General features: G+C 40.5%; 2 protein-coding genes across 3 annotated transcripts; both read left to right on the top strand.

Moving 5' to 3' along the window:
• Nucleotides 1-1,311: 1,311 nt before the first annotated feature.
• Nucleotides 1,312-5,434, top strand: LOC117537549 (T-box transcription factor TBX1). 2 transcript variants are annotated; one of them, XR_004567735.1, is made up of 8 exons: nt 1,312-1,716; nt 1,833-2,007; nt 2,094-2,195; nt 2,444-2,615; nt 2,774-2,929; nt 3,012-3,079; nt 3,444-3,530; nt 4,036-5,434. XR_004567735.1 is itself a non-coding variant. In XM_034202793.1 (8 exons), the coding sequence occupies exons 1-8, from the start codon at nt 1,710-1,712 to the stop codon at nt 4,110-4,112; spliced, it is 867 nt and encodes a 288-aa protein (XP_034058684.1). In that variant the 5' UTR covers nt 1,321-1,709; the 3' UTR covers nt 4,113-5,430. The 2 variants fall into 2 exon arrangements, 1 of the variants encoding a protein (XP_034058684.1); XM_034202793.1 differs by having other exon boundaries at nt 1,321-1,716; nt 3,421-3,530; nt 4,036-5,430.
• A 960-nt stretch (nt 5,435-6,394) lies between these two features.
• On the top strand, nt 6,395-21,696 carry bace1 (beta-secretase 1). Its single transcript, XM_034202803.1, has 9 exons — nt 6,395-7,234; nt 13,585-13,673; nt 15,018-15,234; nt 15,715-15,852; nt 15,936-16,070; nt 16,192-16,293; nt 16,991-17,140; nt 19,596-19,767; nt 20,139-21,696. Exons 1-9 carry the CDS (start codon nt 6,899-6,901, stop codon nt 20,375-20,377), a joined length of 1,578 nt encoding a protein of 525 aa, XP_034058694.1. The 5' UTR covers nt 6,395-6,898; the 3' UTR covers nt 20,378-21,696.
• Nucleotides 21,697-22,210: the final 514 nt, after the last annotated feature.

Here is a 22,210-nt window from a genome sequence, read left to right as displayed (position 1 = left end):
ACTAAGTTAACTATCTAAACACTCAGAGTCCTTTACCTCACCTGAGCTGTAGTTATCAGTCTCTCAGTCTGATAGCAGAGGACTCTCCTCCACCTTGTTGACAGCTCATGATATGCGTTAGCGCAGCTAGCTAGCACCAGATGCTAACAACAACAATACACGTAACCGGTGCACGCGCTTTCTCTTTCGCTCTCGCTCTCGCGCCACACATACAAACCCTCCCGAGCTTGAATGACACACAGAGACCAATCGAGGGCATTAGTATGATCTGTATGAAAGTGCCCATGTCGGCAGGCCACATCATGAAGACAGCCAGTCACCCTCTGTGAGGCAGAGTCAGACCCACATTTGCGCAGCGTTGCGTTCACAATACATACATACAAAAAAGAATCCTCAGGCCAGCAGGCCACTTAGCAGGCCAGGCCATCGGGAAACCTCCCGGTCCTCCCGATGGCCAGTCCGGGCCTGCAATGCGGTCTTATAACAAAATCCTCTCAGGAATTTAGCAGTACAACAGACATGATATGACAAAGACAGCATTTTGAGAGGTCATCATTGATCACAAGGTCTATTTGAAAAAAAAATATTGATACAATCAGTTCTACTTAAAGGAGACATCCAATAACATATGAGATATATTCGCCTGTGGTCCTGATAGCTGTGATTAATGAGCTGATCGGGGCGGGGGGGGGGGTAAGTGGCCTATTGACTAACTTGTTGTGCTTTATTAGGGTCTAGATCCCTGAGGGTGGAGCCCTTCAACACTGTCCCATCATAGAGGCACTTGATGGTATAAAATCACCACACCACTAAACCCTTATCTCAAATGTCAAAGCAGACCATTTTGATTCATTACAAATATATATCATATTGTTTGTGTCCTACTTTGAGGCTATTTCATTAGTTAAGGTCTTCATAGTACACAACGCCTTGCATAACACACTGAAAAAAGTAACCTTCGAACATCTTACAACCTTGACAGGGATAGAGGTCCATGCCTGTCAACGTATCCCTGACACTGATATGTTGCATTTATAAATACACTAGAATTACCTTTAAACCAAGACAATTCCTGACTCTCTAACACTAATTAGTAAAGTGTTGAAACTCTGCTCCAATAAAATAGGCTATGAATAATAAAAGCAGTTTGTTGCTGTCCTTACCTGTCCACACCCTTTAACACTGAGCTGATTAAGGTGTTATTAATGTCCTACTGGTCCGTCAAGATAACTTCCACTTAAGGCTTTAGGCTATTTGAGACAATAGGAAATACAAGCAGGGGATGCTCTAAAAACGTTGTGTGTGCGCGCACTTTTGCGTATTCACACTGCTTGGGTCTGCAATGAATGCATGCGTGTGCAGCTGGGATTATTGCATGTCAGTGGCACTACGAGTATTGTAATAGATGAGGCAGGCATGGGGTCCCCAGTGAGAGTCTCTGGGTGTATAAAACCAGCTTTTTCCTGGACACAAACAGCCGCTCCTAACACTTGGATGTACATCTACCGCAGCACCGGACACTGGACTGGGAGGAAGAGTTTTGTCTTAATTTCCAAGTTAAATTGTGTGTTTTCTTTTCTACTGGTCTTACATTAATGACAGGAGCTGCTTCTGTTGGTCAGAAGTGGAAGAAAGACCTGGAGTGAACAACATTTTAAAGACAAAAACGACAATTTGTTCATATTATTCATCCTGTAAACCTTCAAACAATGGATGGTAAGTGTTCATTTTCATTTCAATTGAGTTATTCAGATTAACATAATGATCATTATACACAAAGTCTGAACCCAATGTGAGCAAATGTTCAGCACACATTTCTCCTCTCCTAATAGGTCCTCATCTGTCTCGGAGCTGTGAACTATCTCTGCCCTGCTGTGCAGACGGGGGGTCACTATCGTGCACCAAGACTCCCCAAGTCAGTGGGGTCAGAGTTCAGCTGGAGATGCATGCGCTTTGGCAGCAGTTTGACCAGCTGGGCACAGAGATGATTGTTACTAAAGCTGGAAGGTGACAATAACACTTATATTCGTCACTTATCCATTGTTTGCTCTCTCTTACAACAGTATGGTAATTTACATGTTCATAAACTGCAGGAGGATGTTTCCAACATTCCAGGTGCAAATCTCCGGGATGGATCCTACTGCTGAATATGTCCTGCTCATGGACTTTATCCCTGTTGACGATAAAAGATACAGGTCAGACACACATACAGATTGAGAAATGAGAATTGTTTTGAGCTTGTGTAAGTTTATTCAAGTCCATCATTGTTAATGTATAACCTTTATCTGTGCTATTTTCCACCCTGAAAGCACACCTCACCTTCCCATACACATTTGAAACGTGTGTGTGTGTGTGTGTGTGTGTGTGTGTGTGTGTGTGTGTGTGTGTGTGTGTGTGTGTGTGTGTGTGTGTGTGTGTGTGTGTGTGTGTGTGTGTGTGCCAGATATGCTTTCCACAGCTCATCTTGGTTGGTGGCAGGGCGAGCGGATGTCATAGCCCCAAGCAGGATGCATTTCCACCCAGACTCACCTGCATGTGGCGCCCAGTGGATGAAGCAGACAGTTTCCTTCGACACTCTCAAGCTCACCAACAACCTGCTGGATTACAACGGACATGTCAGTCAATGTCTTTAATGTGACTCCCACATGTTTTTACCTAGACCTTGAGCAAAGATACAAAGTACATTTTTTTTATTTCCATTGCATCACAAACAAACCAATACTCTCTTTCGTCTCGCCTGTTGTGTGTTTTTCTCCACCTTCCTCCCTGCCAGATGATATTGAACTCCATGCATCGCTATCAGCCGCGCTTCCATGTGGTGTATGTGGATCCAGCTCCCAACAGTCACTTAAATGCAAACAGGAACTTCTGCTCTTTTTCCTTCCCTGAGACACGCTTTATGGCAGTCACTGCCTATCAGAATCATCGGGTAGGAAATCTGGCATCAGTGGGATTTTCATTGTGATTGAACTAGCATTGGGAAATAATTCATTTGACCTTCTTTCTTTCAGATAACCCAGTTAAAAATTGCTAGCAACCCATTTGCTAAAGGCTTCAGGACTACAGACCTGCAGGACCGGTGAGTGTCATTCAATCATGTCTGTATAAGGTTTCCATGATGAAGAAACACGTGAAACACTTCTCCGAAAAGGCCAGTTGACTAGATCAGAGTGTATCTTTATCGCTGTTATCAGTTGGAACATATTGATAAGGCAAAAGTCCCCATGATAGCTAATCTTTGACCTTTGTTTTTAAAGGAGATTTACACATAAAAGGTTATTGGCCATGTGTGGTAAAACTGCAAGGAACATGATGGTGGTTATATAGAGGTGTGTGTACAGGCATGTCTCTGTCTACAATGCGTGTATGACTATATATATTATCTACAGTATGTGTGTATCTGTCTGTTAATGTGTGCAGAGTGGGTTTTTCCGGACACCTAGATGTGTGGTGTCCACCAGAGGGCAGAGCTGAGTCATTCACCACCAAACCCAGAGAGCAGAGAAGCTGGGGATCCAACACTTCAACCAGTGAGTATCTCTCTGAATGTAACAGACATATTGGATGAAACAACTTAACATTATTCATATTTTTCAGAACATGTTTATTATAGTTTTGAACATAATAACACATTTTAATCCACAATTTAAACACAGGAATTGTTAAGAGGAAAATTACAAATGTTCTAATAAATGTATTGAAATGTATTTTTCTAATGTATTTTAACCAAATGTATTAAGCGCCTATGAAACTTTAATTTATTATTTAGATAAAGTTATCCTCTGGTTTCGAATTTTCTGTATTTGTTGGATTTATTTTCTGATTAGACATGACCGGTGCAGGGTTAAAGGATATATTCTTTAACAGATGCCCTCTAGTGAGTTTATCCAGAAGTGACGTTCAGCTGTATTCATCAACCTTACTGTTCAAGTTTTGTGATGCTGGAAGATTTAATAAATCTGTTCACTATTAATACACGATAGAAAAACTTTGCTGGATACTTACCTTTCAAACTGCATTCTCCTGCGCCCTCAGGAAAGGAGGACCCGGCCCCGTTGATGGTGGAGCAGTGTGGACTATTCCACCACCTTAAAGACACTGTGGGGACATAACATGGAGAGTAAGGACAGGGACAGTGTATTAGCACCCACTTCTTTCCCCTCTATGCCTTCCTACTGGGACTGTCTAGGACCATCTCAAGAGAGAGACGGTCTATTGTAGGAAAAGAGAAGCGAAACGTATTGAGCTTTGAATTGAATTCAACTTACTTGCTTCCTCAGCTGATATCAATGTTAATTTGTGTTGTATTATAAATGTATATACTTATTTTCTGTCTCTCAAACATTTTATAGTCAACCTATGCCAATGTATTAAGTCAAAACCACAATGACATGTCAACTGTTAGACACTTTTATCCAAACAACTTACATAGATTCAATACTGTCGGCAATCCCCACAGGAGCAATATGCGGTGAGAGGCAGTGGGAATGGCACCAGCGCTCCCTTTATTCGAAGATCACTCACTAGCCCACTGAGCCATCTATTTACATTTCCTTTCAAATGTCTATGTCTGTGTCATGGTGGAATAAATTATCTGGAACAAGCCACTTTTATAAGAAAGTTTAATTTTACATTCTGCTCTTGTCTATCTTACTCTATTTTACATATGGATTTCTGCATTTACTGTACTTGGTCACTTGCAACATTCTCTGCAACATTTAGCTTATTGTATTCTATTTGACATTTATATATTTTACTTCTCTTGCAAAATAATCTTGCACTATTTTATTTCATTTCGTTAGAAAAAGTGGTGGGGACAATTTCTCTAGATTTAACATCAGCATAGTAGGAGACAAAAGATGTTCCTCCCTTGGTGTTGAACCTTGAGCACCTTCATGAAAAGCCAGTGTTTAGACCTCTGGACCACAATGTGTTTTTAAAACATTAACAACGCACAACTATAGGTCTTGCTATGATGTGATTTGGAGTGAATTTGTACTTTTATGCACACAAGGAGCACACAGGTTTGGAGGACAGAACATGAAATACGTTTTTAAAAAGTACCTTTTCCAGCTATGACTTCATCATTTTTGAACAACAGTCCATAATTTGGCTGTGGCTAAGAGGACGAGCTGTTGTCTTTGAGTCAGAGGGTGGTGGGTCCAATCCCAGCCATGCCGTTATCATGTTGATTTATCCTGTATTGTGCTATTTGAGGGGGACTGGTCAGACGAAGTGAAATAAAATATTATAGCAACTCAAAGATATTGTTAAAGACACATGCACAAGGTTCAGAGCAATTGAAAGTACAATTGTTATAAATGTTGTGGTATCCATAGAATAAAAGGCTACATTGTGTGAAACATGCCCAGACACAGAAATTAATAAATATATTAATGTTAGTAAAAATAAATGTAGAAATACATTAAAGATACGTGTGTTCTGTTTTATTCTCAACTATTTTAATTTAATTTATTATACATTCATTTATTTCCATATTTATTTACGCATTTATTTATTTCTGTATTTATTTCCAAATGTCTTTATTTATTTATTCCTGTATTTAGTCATACATTTATTTATTTATTTATACTTATGTCATGTTTCGTCCTCCATAGCAACCCGTACCGCCAAAAATGTACTGATGAAGTGTCTCTGGGTGTTTGGCTCAAAGGGTAAATGGATGTCTATGAGTCAGAAGGTTGGTGGTTTTCAGCATGGCAAAGTGTAGATGGTGTGACAATATTTTGTGTTTGCAGCTTTAAGAAAGAAGCACACACAAGGTACAGGACTTTTTATGTTTTCATTTTTTCTAGAGATTTTGTGTCCTGGCCAGCCATAAGGTAATGAAAAAAAGGTCATGTGATCGAGTCACCTCAAATCAATCCCTGCACAAGCTGCTGTATCGCTCAGCTAAACCAGGCAGTCCATATCCAGAGTTGTGAGATCGTGGTTTCGAATCCCGAGCCTGGTAGAAAATATCAGGCTATAGTAATTAAAAAACAAATAAAACGTTTTTTTAAAGAATTGTATTAATGTCACATTAATGTTATTTGTTTCATATACATTTGATCAATACATGTTTTCACAACAGGTTTTAGAGGACATTTTACGTAAGCATTATAATTCTTATGGCTTGAATCTTATCTTTGTAACAATAAACAAGCTTCTGAAATGTCCCATGTGTTTACAGGGACATAACCCTAACCCTATGATCTTGGACATGTGTTATGGGAAAACAAAATCACATGACCTGGCCCAGACCCACCAGACTGTTCAGTGTGTGTCACTTAGGGACTTCATGAGATAAAATAAAGGGATTATATTTCTGTGTTATTTTGAAAAGGCCTACAGGAAGTCGTGCGGTTTCACATTGTAACTTGACAGTTGTGCTGTTCTCAGATCTGGGGGATGCAGCGGGTGGATGGAGGTGGAGGAGGAGGTGAAAGACTAGAAGGCGGATAACTGAATGTCTCGGAAGGATGCGAATTATTGAAGCTCTCCGGATTGCCTGTCAACCAACAATGGTTTTGCTCGTTTGACATGAGAATGTGCGGCAACAACGACCTAGGCCTGCGGTTTGTACTGAGCACGGAGCACGGAGCTTGACGTTATATGTGACACTGAGCATTTGCCTTTCTTGACAAATAGTGAATTGATTTCCAACTATGTTACGTAACGTTGTCGAGGTGTTTTCCACACAATTAAACGGGAAGAAAACCGGAGGACATAAAGTGACCCTGTGATTTGTGGTGCAACTGCCATCATGGTTTTAGCCGTCGTTTTAGCATCATTGCCAGCTGATCTCTTCTGCCGTGCTGCTGCAGACTGGACGTCAACGTGAGCGGAGCGTCAGAACCAAAACATACCGAAAATACATCTTTAACCGAGTTTCAGCATGGAGGGGTCGACGTTACAGCCTAGCTGTTTGACAGGTCTGTTTATGTGGACGACTTTGTGTCTGCTCAGCCACGTTCAATCCGCGCCGGACGCCTCGGGCCTGCCTCTCGCCATCCGCGTCCCACTGCGACAAGGCGCTCTCGCTGAGAAGCCATCGCCGCTGCCACCTGCCGCTGCGTACCGCGAGCACGGCAACGCGGCGAAGCGCAGTGCGCGCAGGCGGAGAGGAGCGGCAGCGAGCAGCATCACCTTCGTGGACATGATTGATAACCTGCGTGGGAAGTCTGGTCAAGGATACTACGTGGAGATGGCTGTTGGCTCTCCTCCGCAAAAGGTAAAGGTTTATTTACGTGACATGATAGATAAAATAAGATAATATGGACTTTTATTAATCCCTCGTGGGGAAATTGTTTCTCTGCATTTGACCCATCCTAGTGTTAGGAGCAGTGTGCTGCCATTTTGAACGGCGCCCGGGGAGCAGTGTGGGGAACGGTGCCTTGCTCAGGGACACCTCGGTAGCACTTGGTCTTGCCGGGACTTGAACTGGTGATCTTCCAGTTGCCAAGCCAAGTCCCTATCGACTTCGCCACCACCGCCCCGATTATGTTGTCAAAGCTCCTTAAGGCACAGCCTGCAAACACTTTTTGGCCTTGACAGATCCATAATAACATCAGAATTAAAATCAGGATACCTTATAAGTCCCACATGAGAAATAATAAACATTCTTACAGCTAAAGTAAACAGGGAAAATGTTCATTAAGAGGCATTAATAAAATATTAAAAACAGCAACACTTTTTATTTTGTATGCATAGAAGTAGTGTGATAACCAGGTAACAGTAGTGAAAATGAAAGAATATATTGCACAGTTTTTAGTGTTAGTCAATTAATAGTCTAACTATGAGAGCAGTAAGTAAAATAAATTATAATCAAATCAATACATTTTGAAGAAAACCAAGTACACTAAAAAAAAAAGAATTGTTATTTAAAGATGACTTTCAGTGTGACTATAGTCTGTGTTGTCCTTTCTTTAGTCTCTTCCTTCAAAATGCAATTTTAATCTTTGGTCTCCTACTCCCATTCTTTCTCCATCAGTTGACTTTATACAATGCAACTGAATGGTAGGTGACATCAATCTGAATTCATAACACACCTTGACAACCAATGTACTGTATATGTCCCTGTATATCAATATTGTCGTACTTTACTGTAACAGGCTATTTTTAATGTAAGATATACATACTGTAGTTACTAGGGATGTCCCGATCACCTTTTTTTGCTCCCGATCCGATTCCGATCATTTGATTTTGACAATCTGCCGATACCGATTTTTCCCGATCCGATCTTTATGCAATGCATTAAGAGAAAAAAAAGGTAAAAAGCATTCAAGTTGTCCCTTAAGGTTATTTTTTTTAATTTAAATGAAAAGTACCCAACTATCAATTCTATCCAACATGGATATAGCTTCTTTCACAGCAGCATTGGATCAAAACAAAATAAAGCTTATCAGTGGTCCACCACAAAATAACCATGTAAACAAATTGAGTGCAGAAAGAAAAATAACTCCTGGAAAGAGGTAGCTTGACTAGCTTCACAAGTTCACATTCAGTCACAAATAATAAAATAAAATAAAGATGTGGCTTGGTGCAGAATTCTAGCCTTAAGACTAACTAGTCTAGTAATAATGCAATGAACAACAGCAGCTCAACATAACATGAATAAACAAAGTATTATATTTCCATCTTACTGGAGTAACACAATTCAATAGTAATCAGCAGCGAACCACTTCAACACGTGTGTTTCGGTGTATTCACGGCATTCATTTTGTTATTCTACAGTATTGTTGTTTTATAGTTATTTGTTAATGTAACCCAATTTGTGTTCTTTGAAATTGAAAAGGATATCGCATTGTGTTTGTTAATTTCGTTGCAGTTGTATTCTTTCACACACACATACGGGTATTGGGCCGTGGCGCGACAACCGTACTTCCGGTATCCACCGTTTTACCGCGAGGTGCAAGCAGCCGTACACCGTCTAGGTATTGCTATGCTTCCTGTACTGAATATCATAGGCTATTGCCTTAATCAATATCTAGTCAACTCTAAAATACCACATATATGCAATGGCATGATAATAATATTGTGACAAGTGGGGTATTCACCTGGTGTTTCCAGAAATTAGACGTAGATGCAGCCAAAATCGACGAAGGCCTCTGTCTGGCAATCCGACAACCCACACAGCTCTAGTTTACGCTGGTAACGACCTAGAGCACACCCCTCAAGTCCAGAGATGTAATCCGAAGATATGCAGCGATTTCTTCGGTCGTTAATTCAGAAAAAAAACCTAGTGCGCTCTGCCTGGCTACTTAAGCTAGCTGTTTATATTTGCACTTCCAGGATAGTTGCACCTCCATGAAAATGGCGTATTTATATATATATGGCGCGTGTTGCATTGTGGGTAGCTCGTGACGTCACTGTGTGTGAAATAATATGTCTTAAGTGTAATTTGGCTTGGCTTCCTATTTGTGGACATGCTTTTATTTTGAAGGAGAGGTAGCGCTGTTGACAGGAAGTTGTTGTTGCTTTGGAAACAACGTGACGGAGATTAACGGAGAAAAGTAACATATAAAGACGGAGAAAGTAAACGATAACGTTGATGGTTAAGTGTTAGCACCCCCCAAAGAGGCACAAGCTCTTACGTTAATATTGGAGATTTCAATAAATTCAATTTGGAAAAAAAACGGGGGGAAAAATGAAAAAACAAACAATCGTATTAGATTGGTCGTGTTGAACGTAGCTCTGTTCTTTCCACCACGCGGAACCTCCTTCTTGCAACCATTGCATCTGGCTGTTACACTGCCTTCGCTTTCAATTTTATAATACTTACAAACTCCTGACATTTGCTCTGTCCCGACTCCCGAGTCACCAGCTGAACGTAGCCTCTCATTAGCTTACTGCTACTATTAGACACTGCGCCCACTCTGTTGCCAGATTTGAGAGAAATAAGCAACCAGGTCTGAAAAGAAGCCCAAAAGAAGCAACACATACATGATGTTGTGTAATTTTAGGGCCTCAGGATGACTTTAAGACGTGAACATGGTCATTTTTGTTTTGTAACATTAAATAAAATAATTGTTTTTAAGGATCCCCGATCTTTTTCTCCCGATTCCGATCTTTTAAAAATCACGTGATCGGCTCCGATCCCCGATCACGTGATCGGATCGGGACATCTCTAGTAGTTACTGTAAATAGGGAATGCAAATTACAAGTCAGTGGTAGAGGATGCGTTTGTCCAATGTACTGTGCGATTTGCAATAATGTTGCTGGCCCTGCAGTGACAGATGGCCTGTGTGTGTGTGTGTGTGTGTGTGTGTGTGTGTGTGTGTGTGTGTGTGTGTGTGTGTGTGTGTGTGTGTGTGTGTGTGTGTGTGTGTGTGTGGGTGTGTGTGTGTGGTGTGTGTGTGTGTGTGTGTGTGTGTGTTGTGGTGTGTGTGTGTGTGTGTGTGTGCGTGTGTGTGTGACAGAGAGAAAGAACTGACGGACGATACAGACAGATAATGGAACCATTAATTCTGCAGAGTGAGGAGTGCCAGCCAAGTGCAGCTGTGGTGTACAGGCTGGCACCCAGAGGGCGAGGAACAGAGAGAAAGTGATGAGGTGGTAGAAGAGGAGAAGAAGGTGAAAGAGGGAGGAGGTGAAAAAATGAATGAACACAATGGCGAGAGAGAGGGATGGAGGTGAACAAGTGGAGGTGAACCTTCCATTGAGAGACACTCATGTTTCGGCATAGTGCTTTAGGTTGAGTTTGGTCAGCAAAGACAGACAAAGTGTTGTGTTGTTTGTGCTCTGGGTTCCATCCCTTGCTCAGGGCATTCTCTGAACCGCTGTATCTTTGTTTGCTATGGATGTGTACCAAAGAGTATATGGGCCAGAGGGTGTAATACAGGCAGAACTCACTACAGTGTCAATTGTCAAGTGTCATATTTTCTTAGGCTGACCCAGAATAAAGCATCATAGGGGCTCACTCGACAAAAAGCAATGGAATTTTTCCATTGGATTTCAGATTATTCCTGGCTGACACGTGTTTATGATACCTACACGTTTTGTCAGCCTGATAATTTACTGCTTTTATGATTTTTTTTTTTGAGTGTAAATGCAATTGCCAGAAGTAAAAAGCTGACATAACTTTAAACATACATCACAGTCGCTTGACTTCACGTTGCCATCGTTAAGCTAAAGGCCGACTCGTGTCCGGCGTGATGACGATGAAGTATACTCTCATAGTCACTTGTTAGCAACTGCTGTTTTATGACAAAAATAAGCTTCACACACTCACCAGTGGGGTATTTAGTGACATATTTTATGTTGGTGAGTAAACATGAATATCGATTTAGCTTGTATTAACCACAGACCTAATTTCAGGCATCTCACAAAAATAGATGCTAGCTCATTTGTGGGTTTCAGGACTCATTCCTGCAACACTCAATAGGAGCCTAGGTACCACCAGTCACATGACCTCTGCCCTAGAGACAATTAAGTCAATATGACAAAAAAATACAGAAATCTCTTGCTTGAAAAATGTAGGTTTAGCAAACGAAACTGCACTAACTTCAGCAATAAAATGTGTTTGCTCATCATATGAAGCTGATTAATACATTTAGGTTTCTAGGTTTCTAATACATACTGGAATTATTGAGGATCCCAGGAAAGCCACACCCTTTTTTCATATGTCAAACTGAAGCATGACCTTAACTGTAGCAAAAACAGCAGTCTCCACTCCAGGTCAACCAGCAGAAACACACTAGTCAGGTGTTAATGACCATATAATTCATTAAAATGAATAGTCAGGATATCCATGACCATAACAACACAGAGATAAACCATTAGCAGGCCCTTAAAGAGTATTAAGGCATCTTGAATCAAATTATCAGAATGTTTTTATGGCTATGAAAGAGCCTACATCAAGATAAACAAAGCTTTTTATAAATTGATGCATCAATTGTTGGGTAAATGATATTGAAATGAAATTATCGTAATTGCATAAGCTATACAGGCTTTGTATAACCTTTGATATAGTTGGTAGATGCAAAATTGTTGAAACGATCTCAAATTATTTACAGTAACTTTCAGATACGATGTGTTCCGGTAAACACTAGATGATTTCTCCTCCGTAGGGAAGGCGGGAGGGCAGATATAATGGCAGGAAAAGACGGGCACTCTGCCAGGGACGACAGGAAGACAGAGAGAGAGAGACAGGGGAAGACGTGAAGGCTCAGTGTGTCAGGATGGAGCCTTTAGTGTGTGTGAGTGTGACGGAAACAGAATCAACCAAAGCAGTCCGCACATTTCTGGCAAAGAGAGGAAGACAGGGTGTGTTGAGCGTTGTTACACTTTGACTGTAGAGGTGTTAGTAGAAACAGCATATATGCAGGCTTGTGTGTGTGATATCATTGAGATGTGTGTGTTTGTTAGACAGAGTCCGTATTTATCCTGGGCTTTCAGGCCCAGCCCCTGAGACAGTAGCACTATCCTGGATATTTAAAGAGCCAATCCATTATTGAATGGCTTGCCGTGGCTGTATCTGACCGCCTGTCTGTTAATCTGTTATGGTGTTTCTGGAGCAAACTGTCTATCTATAGTCCCTTTGATTTATCAATCAGTATATTAGCAAAGTATACACAAAGTATACACAAATCACATGAGTACATGTTGAATACAACCATATCAATGTTGATGCATTGATTGAACTCAATTACAACTAGACAATTGGGAATGCATTAACATGTATCACCAGATAAATAGTGTAAAGCAGCAGTACATCAAAAAAGAACAGAACGAAAAATCATTTGACATAGGTAGCTTCCAATTGTAGGCATGGATAATTTCATGTGTAAAAGATGATTAATGGTAGCAGACTTTAAGGACATCATTTACCATTGTCTGTGATTAAACATGAGCAATCAACATGTTTTTTCAACAATAGGACAGTGTCAGTGTGAGAGTAATTATTTTGCTGGTAAACGACTAACGCATTATTTGATCAAATATAAAAGTTGCTTCGTCTCTATTTTCTCACAATTTCTACATTATAATATATAAACTTGAGTTTTTCTTCATCGGCATCTGCCATCGGGCTCCATTCACACATTCACTAACTGTTTTGACTGATGGCGCAAAATATGATACTCACAAAGAGATGCAGACAGGAGAGGAGGAGATGAGGGAGAGAGGGAGTAGAAAAAGCAACCTGAGATGAGTGGGGGGTGAGAGTGGAGGCAGAGAGGGGACGGAGAAGGACATAGGGCAACAGGAAACAGCACAGGACACTACAAGGGAAGAGAAATGGATACCGAGAATGACAGATGAAAAATGAAAATCTGTGTGATGTGACGCTGACTACTTCCTGTGAAAGAGAACATTGGCCTGTAGGACTGCCAATATAAAAAAGGTAGAATATCAATAGTAAGATATCAATAGCAGACATTAAAAACCCCTCACAGAAATATATTTCCAAATGTCTGTCTCCAAGGTAGCTGATGATTAAACTTGCTCTTCAGAGATGGAACCTAATCAATTTCACAATGTAACCCGAACGTCTGTTTTACAAACGTATTGATTTTTGTAAATAAACGCACACTGGTATATTTAATAAATGTCTCTCTATCTGTCTTTCTTCCCTCTCACTAGTTGAACATCCTGGTGGACACAGGAAGTAGTAACTTTGCTGTGGGGGCTGCTGCTCATCCCTTCCTGCGCAGATACTACCATCGTTCACTGTGAGTAGAGACACGAGGAATAAAATATACAGTCCTACGTCTTCCCCATTTTATTAAAGGTCACCTATTATGCAAAATCCCCTTTTTTCATGTATTTTATACATAAACATGTGTAAAGAGATTCTGAAAGTTTCAGGAAAAAAGATTAGCTCTCTTTTTGTCCTGATCCATGTATATAAAAACCTGCCTGAAAATGAGCTGATCAGATTTTGGCCACTTTATGATGTCATAACGTTTCTTTGGGTTGTGTAACCATTAGCCAATCACCAACCAAGGTAACACCCGCTCACCTTATCACCTGAATATCCTCTTATGCTGCGTTCACACCGGACGCGATTTGAATATTCGCTTCGCCTCTAATCGCTCCTATCACATCGTTCTAAAACGCTCGAGTTTCACCGCGCTGTCAGCTGTGTTTACTCGCATCATTCAAACAAGATGCGCTGGCTCGGAAGCTACAACTACAACAAAATGAACATATTTTACCGTGATTAAATTGTAATACACGTTTCTAAATGATGCCGAAGTAACAACATACTGATACCGGTTAGTAAAAACCATGAATGAATTGCTTGACGTCTGCAGACAAGACGGCAAGCGAAAAACCTTTTAAAATGCTTGTTTTCTGAATGAAGATCGGGTCGGCCAGGCTAAGCTAACGTTGTATATGCTCACTCCACACTCATAACAACGGCCTACAGACATAAATAAACCAGCGACTGTATTCGCCATGACACAGACAGTCTGTGGTTTGTACTTGTTTAACTTTTGTCCAGTTTCTGAACAGATATGAGGAGCTGTGAGCTCTGTGTGCTAACTGCTAACAGCTAACGGCTGATGTTTTCTGGTTGAACGTCAGTGATGGCAGGCTGAGATCCTCACCGCTGATTGGCTTCCGCGAGAATGCGTCACGTGAATTTGACGCTCGAGTTGAAAAAATTGAACTCTCGCGTTTGACACGGCACCGTTCAATCGCCTCAATCGCGCCGCGGAATTCACGTCCACCGCTTCATGCTTGCCGTCGGAGCGAATTTGCGTCTGTCCGCGTCTCTGCATTGACTTTACATGTAATCGAACCGCCCCCAAACATCACATTGCATCCGGTGTGAACGCAGCATTAGAGCACCAATGTGGTTTTTTAATTATTATTTCCACCTTTACACTGATTATGTTAACATGCGATTAACAAGGAGTCCACCTTGTTAATTGTATTGAACTGAGTGGTCATTTAAAAATAAAAACATATGATATTCCCTCAAAACCAAACCCTCTTCTTTCCCCTCCACTTTACGCTAACTCCCTCTCATTTCTCTCCCACTCTGTTATCTCACTACTCATTGACAGCTCCGGCTCGTACCGTGATCAGGGCAGGAGTGTGTATGTTCCCTACACGCAGGGTCGCTGGGAGGGGGAGCTGGGAACGGACCTGGTCTCCGTCCCCCACGGCCCCAACGCTACGCTGCGCGCCAACATCGCTGCCATCACCCAGTCAGATCGCTTCTTCATCAACGGATCCAACTGGGAGGGAATCCTGGGACTGGCCTACGCCGACATAGCCCGAGTAAGAGCAGCGTATCCCTTGGTTCATGAAAATCAGAAAAATATCTCCCCATGAATGAGGTTTTTTTCAGCAGCACAGGGCCGACCATACACATCAGCACCTCGGTTTCATCGCCTAGAAACCATGCTTTTATAGATGAGTACTCTCTATTTTTACAACTGTGACATACTGTATATATATTTGGACATTATATAAAGAAGAAAGTCAAAGTCAAAATGACTAGGCTACATGTATTCCCTGATGACATGGAATGAAGACATTGGATGTGGGATATATTTTTAGATAACTCCAGTTCAACCTGACATTTGGAAGATGTGATAAGAAACAAATTTGTGATTGACAAAAATTACAAACGGTTTACTGATTGGAAGAATTAGGTTTGCTCCATTTTATCGACATGTAAAGCTGAAACTAAAAACAGTTTGGCCATTCAGAAATGAAGCTATCTCTCACCCCCCCCCCCCCTCTTTCTCTCTACAGCCTGACGAGACATTGGAGCCTTTCTTCGACTCTCTAGTTCGGCAGACTCGTGTTCCCAACCTCTTCTCTCTGCAGTTGTGTGGAGCAGGCTTCTCCCAAAACGACTCCCTGGGTAGCGCTACTGTTGGTGGCAGCATGGTGAGACACACACAAACTCACACAAATCATCTAATGTCGTATTGGGAGACCCGACTGGATTTAACTTTTCCTTATGCTCTTAGATCATCGGAGTAGTGGACCCGTCCCTGTACGTGGGAGAGCTTTGGTACACTCCCATCCGCAGGGAGTGGTACTATGAGGTCATCATCGTGCGCATTGAGGTGAACGGACAGGATCTGAACATGGACTGTAAAGAGGTAAGATGTGGCGGATTGATAGACGACAGCAAAAACTAAAGTAAGAATGATTCAAATGTCAGCTAAATGTAAGACATTGTTAATTGGACATTGTTAATTGGTGATCTTTTTTCTTTTACAGTACAACTATGATAAGAGCATCGTGGACAGCGGCACCACTAACCTTCGACTGCCTAGAAAAGTCTTCAAGGCTGCAGTCAAGGCTATTGAAGCAGCTTCTTCGGTCAGTCAATGCTATGGATAACCTTATATTCATATCTACATGACTCTGCTTTGATTTCCTGGTCATTACTAATTTCTTGAGATGTCTCATGAAAGCAGACAATACAATAATAATAATAATTCATTTTATTTATAGAGCACTTTTCTAGAAACTCTTTACAGAGTAAAAATCATAAAACATAATTAAAACACACTTAAAATATATAAAACAAAACATGAATTACAGATTAAAAGCAAGGTTTGATTTGTGATTTGAACAAGGAAATGCTCAAGACTCATATTATATTTAATGGATATTTTTAAAGAATGCTCTCACTTTTTTATAGCATGGCTTTGGGCAGGACATCTTAGATTCATAATAAGATCTGATCAGATACACTTATTTAAAGAATTTAAGACATGTTAGTATCTCCCAGTTTTCCATTTCAAAGTCGGATTAAAATATTTTTGCTTACATTTCTGATAGTTTGCTTACATTTCTGCAAATCCTTGTCTGTTTTCGATCGAATGGCATACTTTTGTAGTCAAAATTGTAGAAGATAGTAACGATGTATATGTAAAAAAGTTATATGTAAAAGTAAAAAATGTTTTCCCCCACAAACCTTTGGCTTACCTCCAGTCTCATTTCCACATGAGCCTGATTTGTAATAAGCGGTTTTGGGAAAAGAAACGAATGACCTCTGGACCCTGTTTTTCAGACCGAGCAGTTTCCCTCTGGGTTCTGGCTGGGGGAGCAGCTGGTTTGTTGGCAGGCTGGTACTACACCCTGGCACATCTTCCCCGTCATCTCCCTCTACCTGATGAGTGAAAACCACAACCAGTCCTTCAGAATCTCCATCCTGCCGCAGGTATTACACTGTCTCTCTACTGAAGCTCAATCTTGTTGCATATGTGGATATAACATTTGTCCCATATGAAGTTATATTTCTCAAGTGAAATTATTTTAAAATCATCTGAAGCTACTGTCAGGGCTCGACATTATAAATGGCCCGCTGGCACGGAAGCACTATTTAGACACCCCGGGCCAGCATAACGTACTTTCCACTTGCCCGCTCGGGCCACTAAAAATATTGCTTTAAAAAAAATAATTGTCCTGTGGTATTGGTATTTTGACTAGCAATTTAGTTAAATTGTTTCGTTTATCAACGCTACAACATAGCGTTCCGTGAGTCGGTTGTCGTTGTTGGGTGAAAAGCAAACCGCTGTTTGCTGCGGAGCACAGCGCGAGCAGGCTCCCATGAGCGGGAGCACAGCGCGAGCAGGCTCCCATGAGCGGGAGCGCGCTCCTTCACTACAGACTATCGCGCCACCTAACCATTCGCCAAAATGTTTTTAATACCAGCGGTAACCGGCCAAGCGACGGGCAAAAAACAATCTTCAAATAAAAGAAAGTCACCGGAGGAGTTAAAGGAGAGTGACAGGGAGCATGAGAAGAAGAGGGAGAGAACGTTTCAGCCAGCTTGATCGATGGAGTTGGCTTCGATAGAGTGGTGCAGTGACGCGTCCTAAAACCCTTTTATAATCTATCGATTAGATTTATGATTCGAAAAATATAAAAGTAGGGTAGACATGTGGAGATTATCCGGCTGAACAAAACGTGCATTTATCAAACAGGTTTGTTTCCACAGACCTTATTTCCAGCTATTTTCCAAAACCCTGTGGAGAAATCCCATTGCTTTTTGTCGAGGGAACCAGCAGCTTACTTCCTGGTTTTAGGATGCGTCACTGGCTGCACCTCTCAATATGATGCCAATATAAACAAGGTCTTCTGTCGGCTCTGTACATCAATGCCGACCTATGCTGACAAGTAAGTGAAGAGTAGACAATATAAAGGTATTGGCGAAATGTCCCAGCAGTTTAGGATAATGAAGACTGTGTTTCATTTGACCTTGATTCATGATTGGAAACAAGTGCTGGATTCACCTTCTCGGCCTGCAAGGATAGTGACACTGCAGGCAACATTTGCCAAAATCTCTTTTTCGGTTCTTTGCGGGTGTGAATAAGATCTGTTTTTTTCACACAGTGTAAAGAGCACAAACTACATGAAATCTTCTCTTTACAATTCTGTTCAAGGCAATTTTTCACATCATGAGTTGTCCTAAATCACATACAGGTTATGCCACTTTTACATCATTTTAGATTGACATTCATCACACCTCAGAACTGGTAGATTAAATTGAAATGGAAATGTACTTTTTATTTTTTATCGGCCCCTGTGTCTGCTTCTGTATGACAGCGTGATTCATGTCACTTCTTGTTCTTTTAGACATGTGGGTTTGTTCAGGATAGAAAACATTTCACCCAGTATTCTGACATAGGCTGTACTTTTGAGCACTCAGGTTTTGGTATTTTTCAGAAATTTGAAATAATTGTACATAGCTTTGAGTCACGTACATCCTTTGTAATTACAAGGTCTATGATGATTACACTGACTGCCTGATAACTGAAACATATGTATGTTATTCCCCTCTGCACTCATTCAGGAAGTCTGTTCACAATCAGTCTTCTTATCCTTAGCCAGACTATTTTATGTAGTCTCAAAAGATGAAAGCATGGCAAGGTACCATGAGGAAAAAAATAATGACCAAATTTCAGAGAAAATTACCTTTGAATGTATTTTCTAAAGCTTTTCAGAAAGCTCTGAAAAGTCATTAAGCGTTTTTCATTCAAAGCTACTTGAAAAGACCTTGATGGTTGTGGAATAAAAAAGATGTGACAGGGGGATTTAGAAGTGAGGTGGTTTAAATGTGTGGGAGGTCTGTGACATTGAAGCTGACAGCAGATTGAAACGCTCGAGATACGTTTTTACTTTTCTTGCCTTCTCTTATATAGCAGGTTACACACCACATATTGAATGTACATTGAAGCTACGTATAATAAAATTACAGACAAAGATGATACAGAATATTTATGGCTGGAACTGTAATCACTCAGAGATTAAAGAGTCTGAACACCTGATATGTATTTATCTCATACATTTAATTAAAACAACATTTGATAAAGATACCTTATTTTATGATAAAGGCTTCTGACTAAACCTTTTACTGAGAGGGGCATTTTCAAGATACAAAAAGCACATGTCAGTGCTCTCTGGTGGACAAAATATGTAATGATAGCACTTTTTCTTTATATTTTAAAAGAACAACACATTTAGTTTCATTGTGGCGTAAAGTGGGCAAGTACCCAACTTCTTTAGCATTTTAGCACTTCATTTCAAGGCCCCAGACATAACAATGGCATAAATACCCGGAATTGGAAAAGATTTACATCCTTATTTTGTATTTTTCATTGTTGTTTATGTAGCAATACCTGCGGCCAGTAGAGGACGTGGCTTCCGCCGAGGAGGACTGTTACAAGTTTGCCGTGTCCCAGTCCAGCACTGGTACGGTGATGGGGGCTGTCATCATGGAAGGCTTCTATGTGGTGTTCGACCGAGAAAATAAACGCATCGGCTTTGCAGTCAGCACCTGCCATGGTGAGGTTTCTAAAAAAGATATTGCAAAACAAATTTCTTGTCACAAACTATGACAAGGTGGCACACCCAAACATGAAATTGGCAAAAAATAAGATCCAACAAAGAGTGGGATTATATGGAATAGTACATTTTGAATTCCTTGGTTAAATAAGACAACCTAGTTATTTAAAATGTTGAAGGGATCTTATTGACTTTTTATTGTTATGTATTTATTCAATATTACTATTTTCTGTTATTATTATTATTTTAATTTCTTTTTTTAAATGGTAGTTGGTATTTCATCATATTAAGCATCTTTCTTCTATATCTTTTGTCTGTACTAAATAAAAATGTAAGAAAAAATACTTACATTCCCTTTCTGTCATTCGTAGTGCATGATGAGTTTCGCACAGCCTCTGTGGAGGGCCCGTTCCACGGCGTCGACCTCAAGGACTGCGGCTACAACATCCCTCAGACGGACGAGTCCACTCTCATGACCATCGCCTACATAATGGCGGGCATCTGCGCTCTCTTCATGCTGCCGCTGTGTCTCATGGTGTGCCAGTGGCGCTTCGCCCGCTGCATCTACCCACACGGGGACTTTGCTGACGACATATCGCTCCTGAAGTAAAGGGCGAGAAGAAAGACGACAAACGGAGTCGTGCAGCACTATAATTGAAACGCAGGCAAGGGTGAATTGTGGGCTAAAAGATGAGCGTTGTTACAGAATGCTGGTGCTGTTGAAACAGAACTTTGAAGAGGTTTTCAGGAATCTAATATGTAAAGTGTAGAAAAAGGCTGACATACAGTGATTGCACAGTGAACAGATCAATTGAGGATAACTAGAGCCATTACTAACTGGTGGAAAAAGTTGGTGTCGTCAGCATCAACTTTGCCTGTTTAAGCTACCTATGCAGAAAAAGCTTGGCGAAAGATGGGTAAAAGAAATTGAAAAAATCCTGGTAAAAATCTTTGTTTTAGTGTTTTAAAAAAAAGACCACAGAGATGGATTGGATTTGTAATTTTGATGTCTCTTAACATTTGAAGAGCTCAAAACTCGGTGGGTTTAGGTAAAATAAGGATAAAACAGATAATTTAATAAACATTGCAATGCTTAGTGAAGAAACACATCCTGGATATGAATACAAGATTGGAATCTAGACTTGTTTTGTTATGGTATGATTTGAAAATGTGAGTGTATGGTTATATGTGTGTGTATAGATCTGCTATTTGTGGCTTATGAGTGATTGAAAGTTGATGTGTGAGCATGCCTGTATGTGTGCACGGCTGCACTGAAGGGTATACACAAAGATTTATTAAAATGAAGATGATACTGAAAATTAAAATACTACTGCGTATGAATAGCTTCTATAAAATCACACTATTTTGCAATTGCCAGCAAATAATTTTGCACTGCAAACTAAGTAAGCATAAAGAGGTTCAGTTGATGAAATATCAGATTGTAACAGCATTTATTTCATAAGATCAGTTTTGCTTGGTGTGAATCTGAGACTACTGACAAAATAAGATGTCACGTTTTCCTCCTATATTGATAGTTTAAATGTATCTATTGTAAATAAAATGTATTGCATTCCAGATCTGTTATTCATGCATACACACAGACACACACACAGTAAACACATTGCTTATATTGCTGCTGCATCATCAGATGATTGCACATGTAACAGCACATTATGTTAACAGAGCGAAACTTTGAAAGGGCTTCTTTCACAGACACAGAAACAACCTAACTCACATCTTTCAATGGGGACCATATATGCTTTGACAAGGAAACCAGCCAAAAGTATCTTAAACACTTAAAACATTAAGTATGTGTACAAGGGACTGTATGTATTGTCTCAAAGCAAGCTGTACATTGATAAACTGTATATTTATCTGTCAGGCGCTGGCATCACTGTGGAATCAATAAAGTACTTATTGTAACTGTAACATGAAGTGTGTGATTTTCCTTTCCTCCCTCGAAACATCAACCATGAAAACTAGCTTAAAGACTGTCATCTGGTGGAGTGAATGTTACAATTTAATTGTTTAAAGTAAATGCACAGCACACCTGTTTTTTTGATTGTATTTTAGTACACCTATTTTATATTAATATATATTGATGTGAAATTTCAGCAGTTTTTGTAATGAAAAGATCATTTATTTCCAATAGCGTTCACGGGAGCCGTGTGGTGCAGTGGTGGGTTGTGCGTTGGTGTTCGGATCAGAGGGTCACAGGTTCAAATCCCACTGCAGTCAGCATGTCGTTTTGTCCCTGGGCAAGACACTTCACCTGAAATTGCTCCTGTGGGGATTGTCCACAGTATTGAGTATGTAAGTCGCTTTGGATAAAAGCGTCTAACAAGTGGCATGTAATGTAATGTACTGTGACCCATTGACTCCTCATGTATACCAGATATAATAACTGGACATCTTATTATATATAACACACATCTTATTATTG

This window comes from Gymnodraco acuticeps, unplaced genomic scaffold, assembly GCF_902827175.1.
Source record: "Gymnodraco acuticeps unplaced genomic scaffold, fGymAcu1.1, whole genome shotgun sequence".
Classification (NCBI taxonomy): Eukaryota; Metazoa; Chordata; class Actinopteri; order Perciformes; family Bathydraconidae; genus Gymnodraco; species Gymnodraco acuticeps.
The sequence above is the reverse complement of the archived record's forward strand: the minus strand, read 5'-3'. Positions and strand labels throughout refer to the sequence as shown.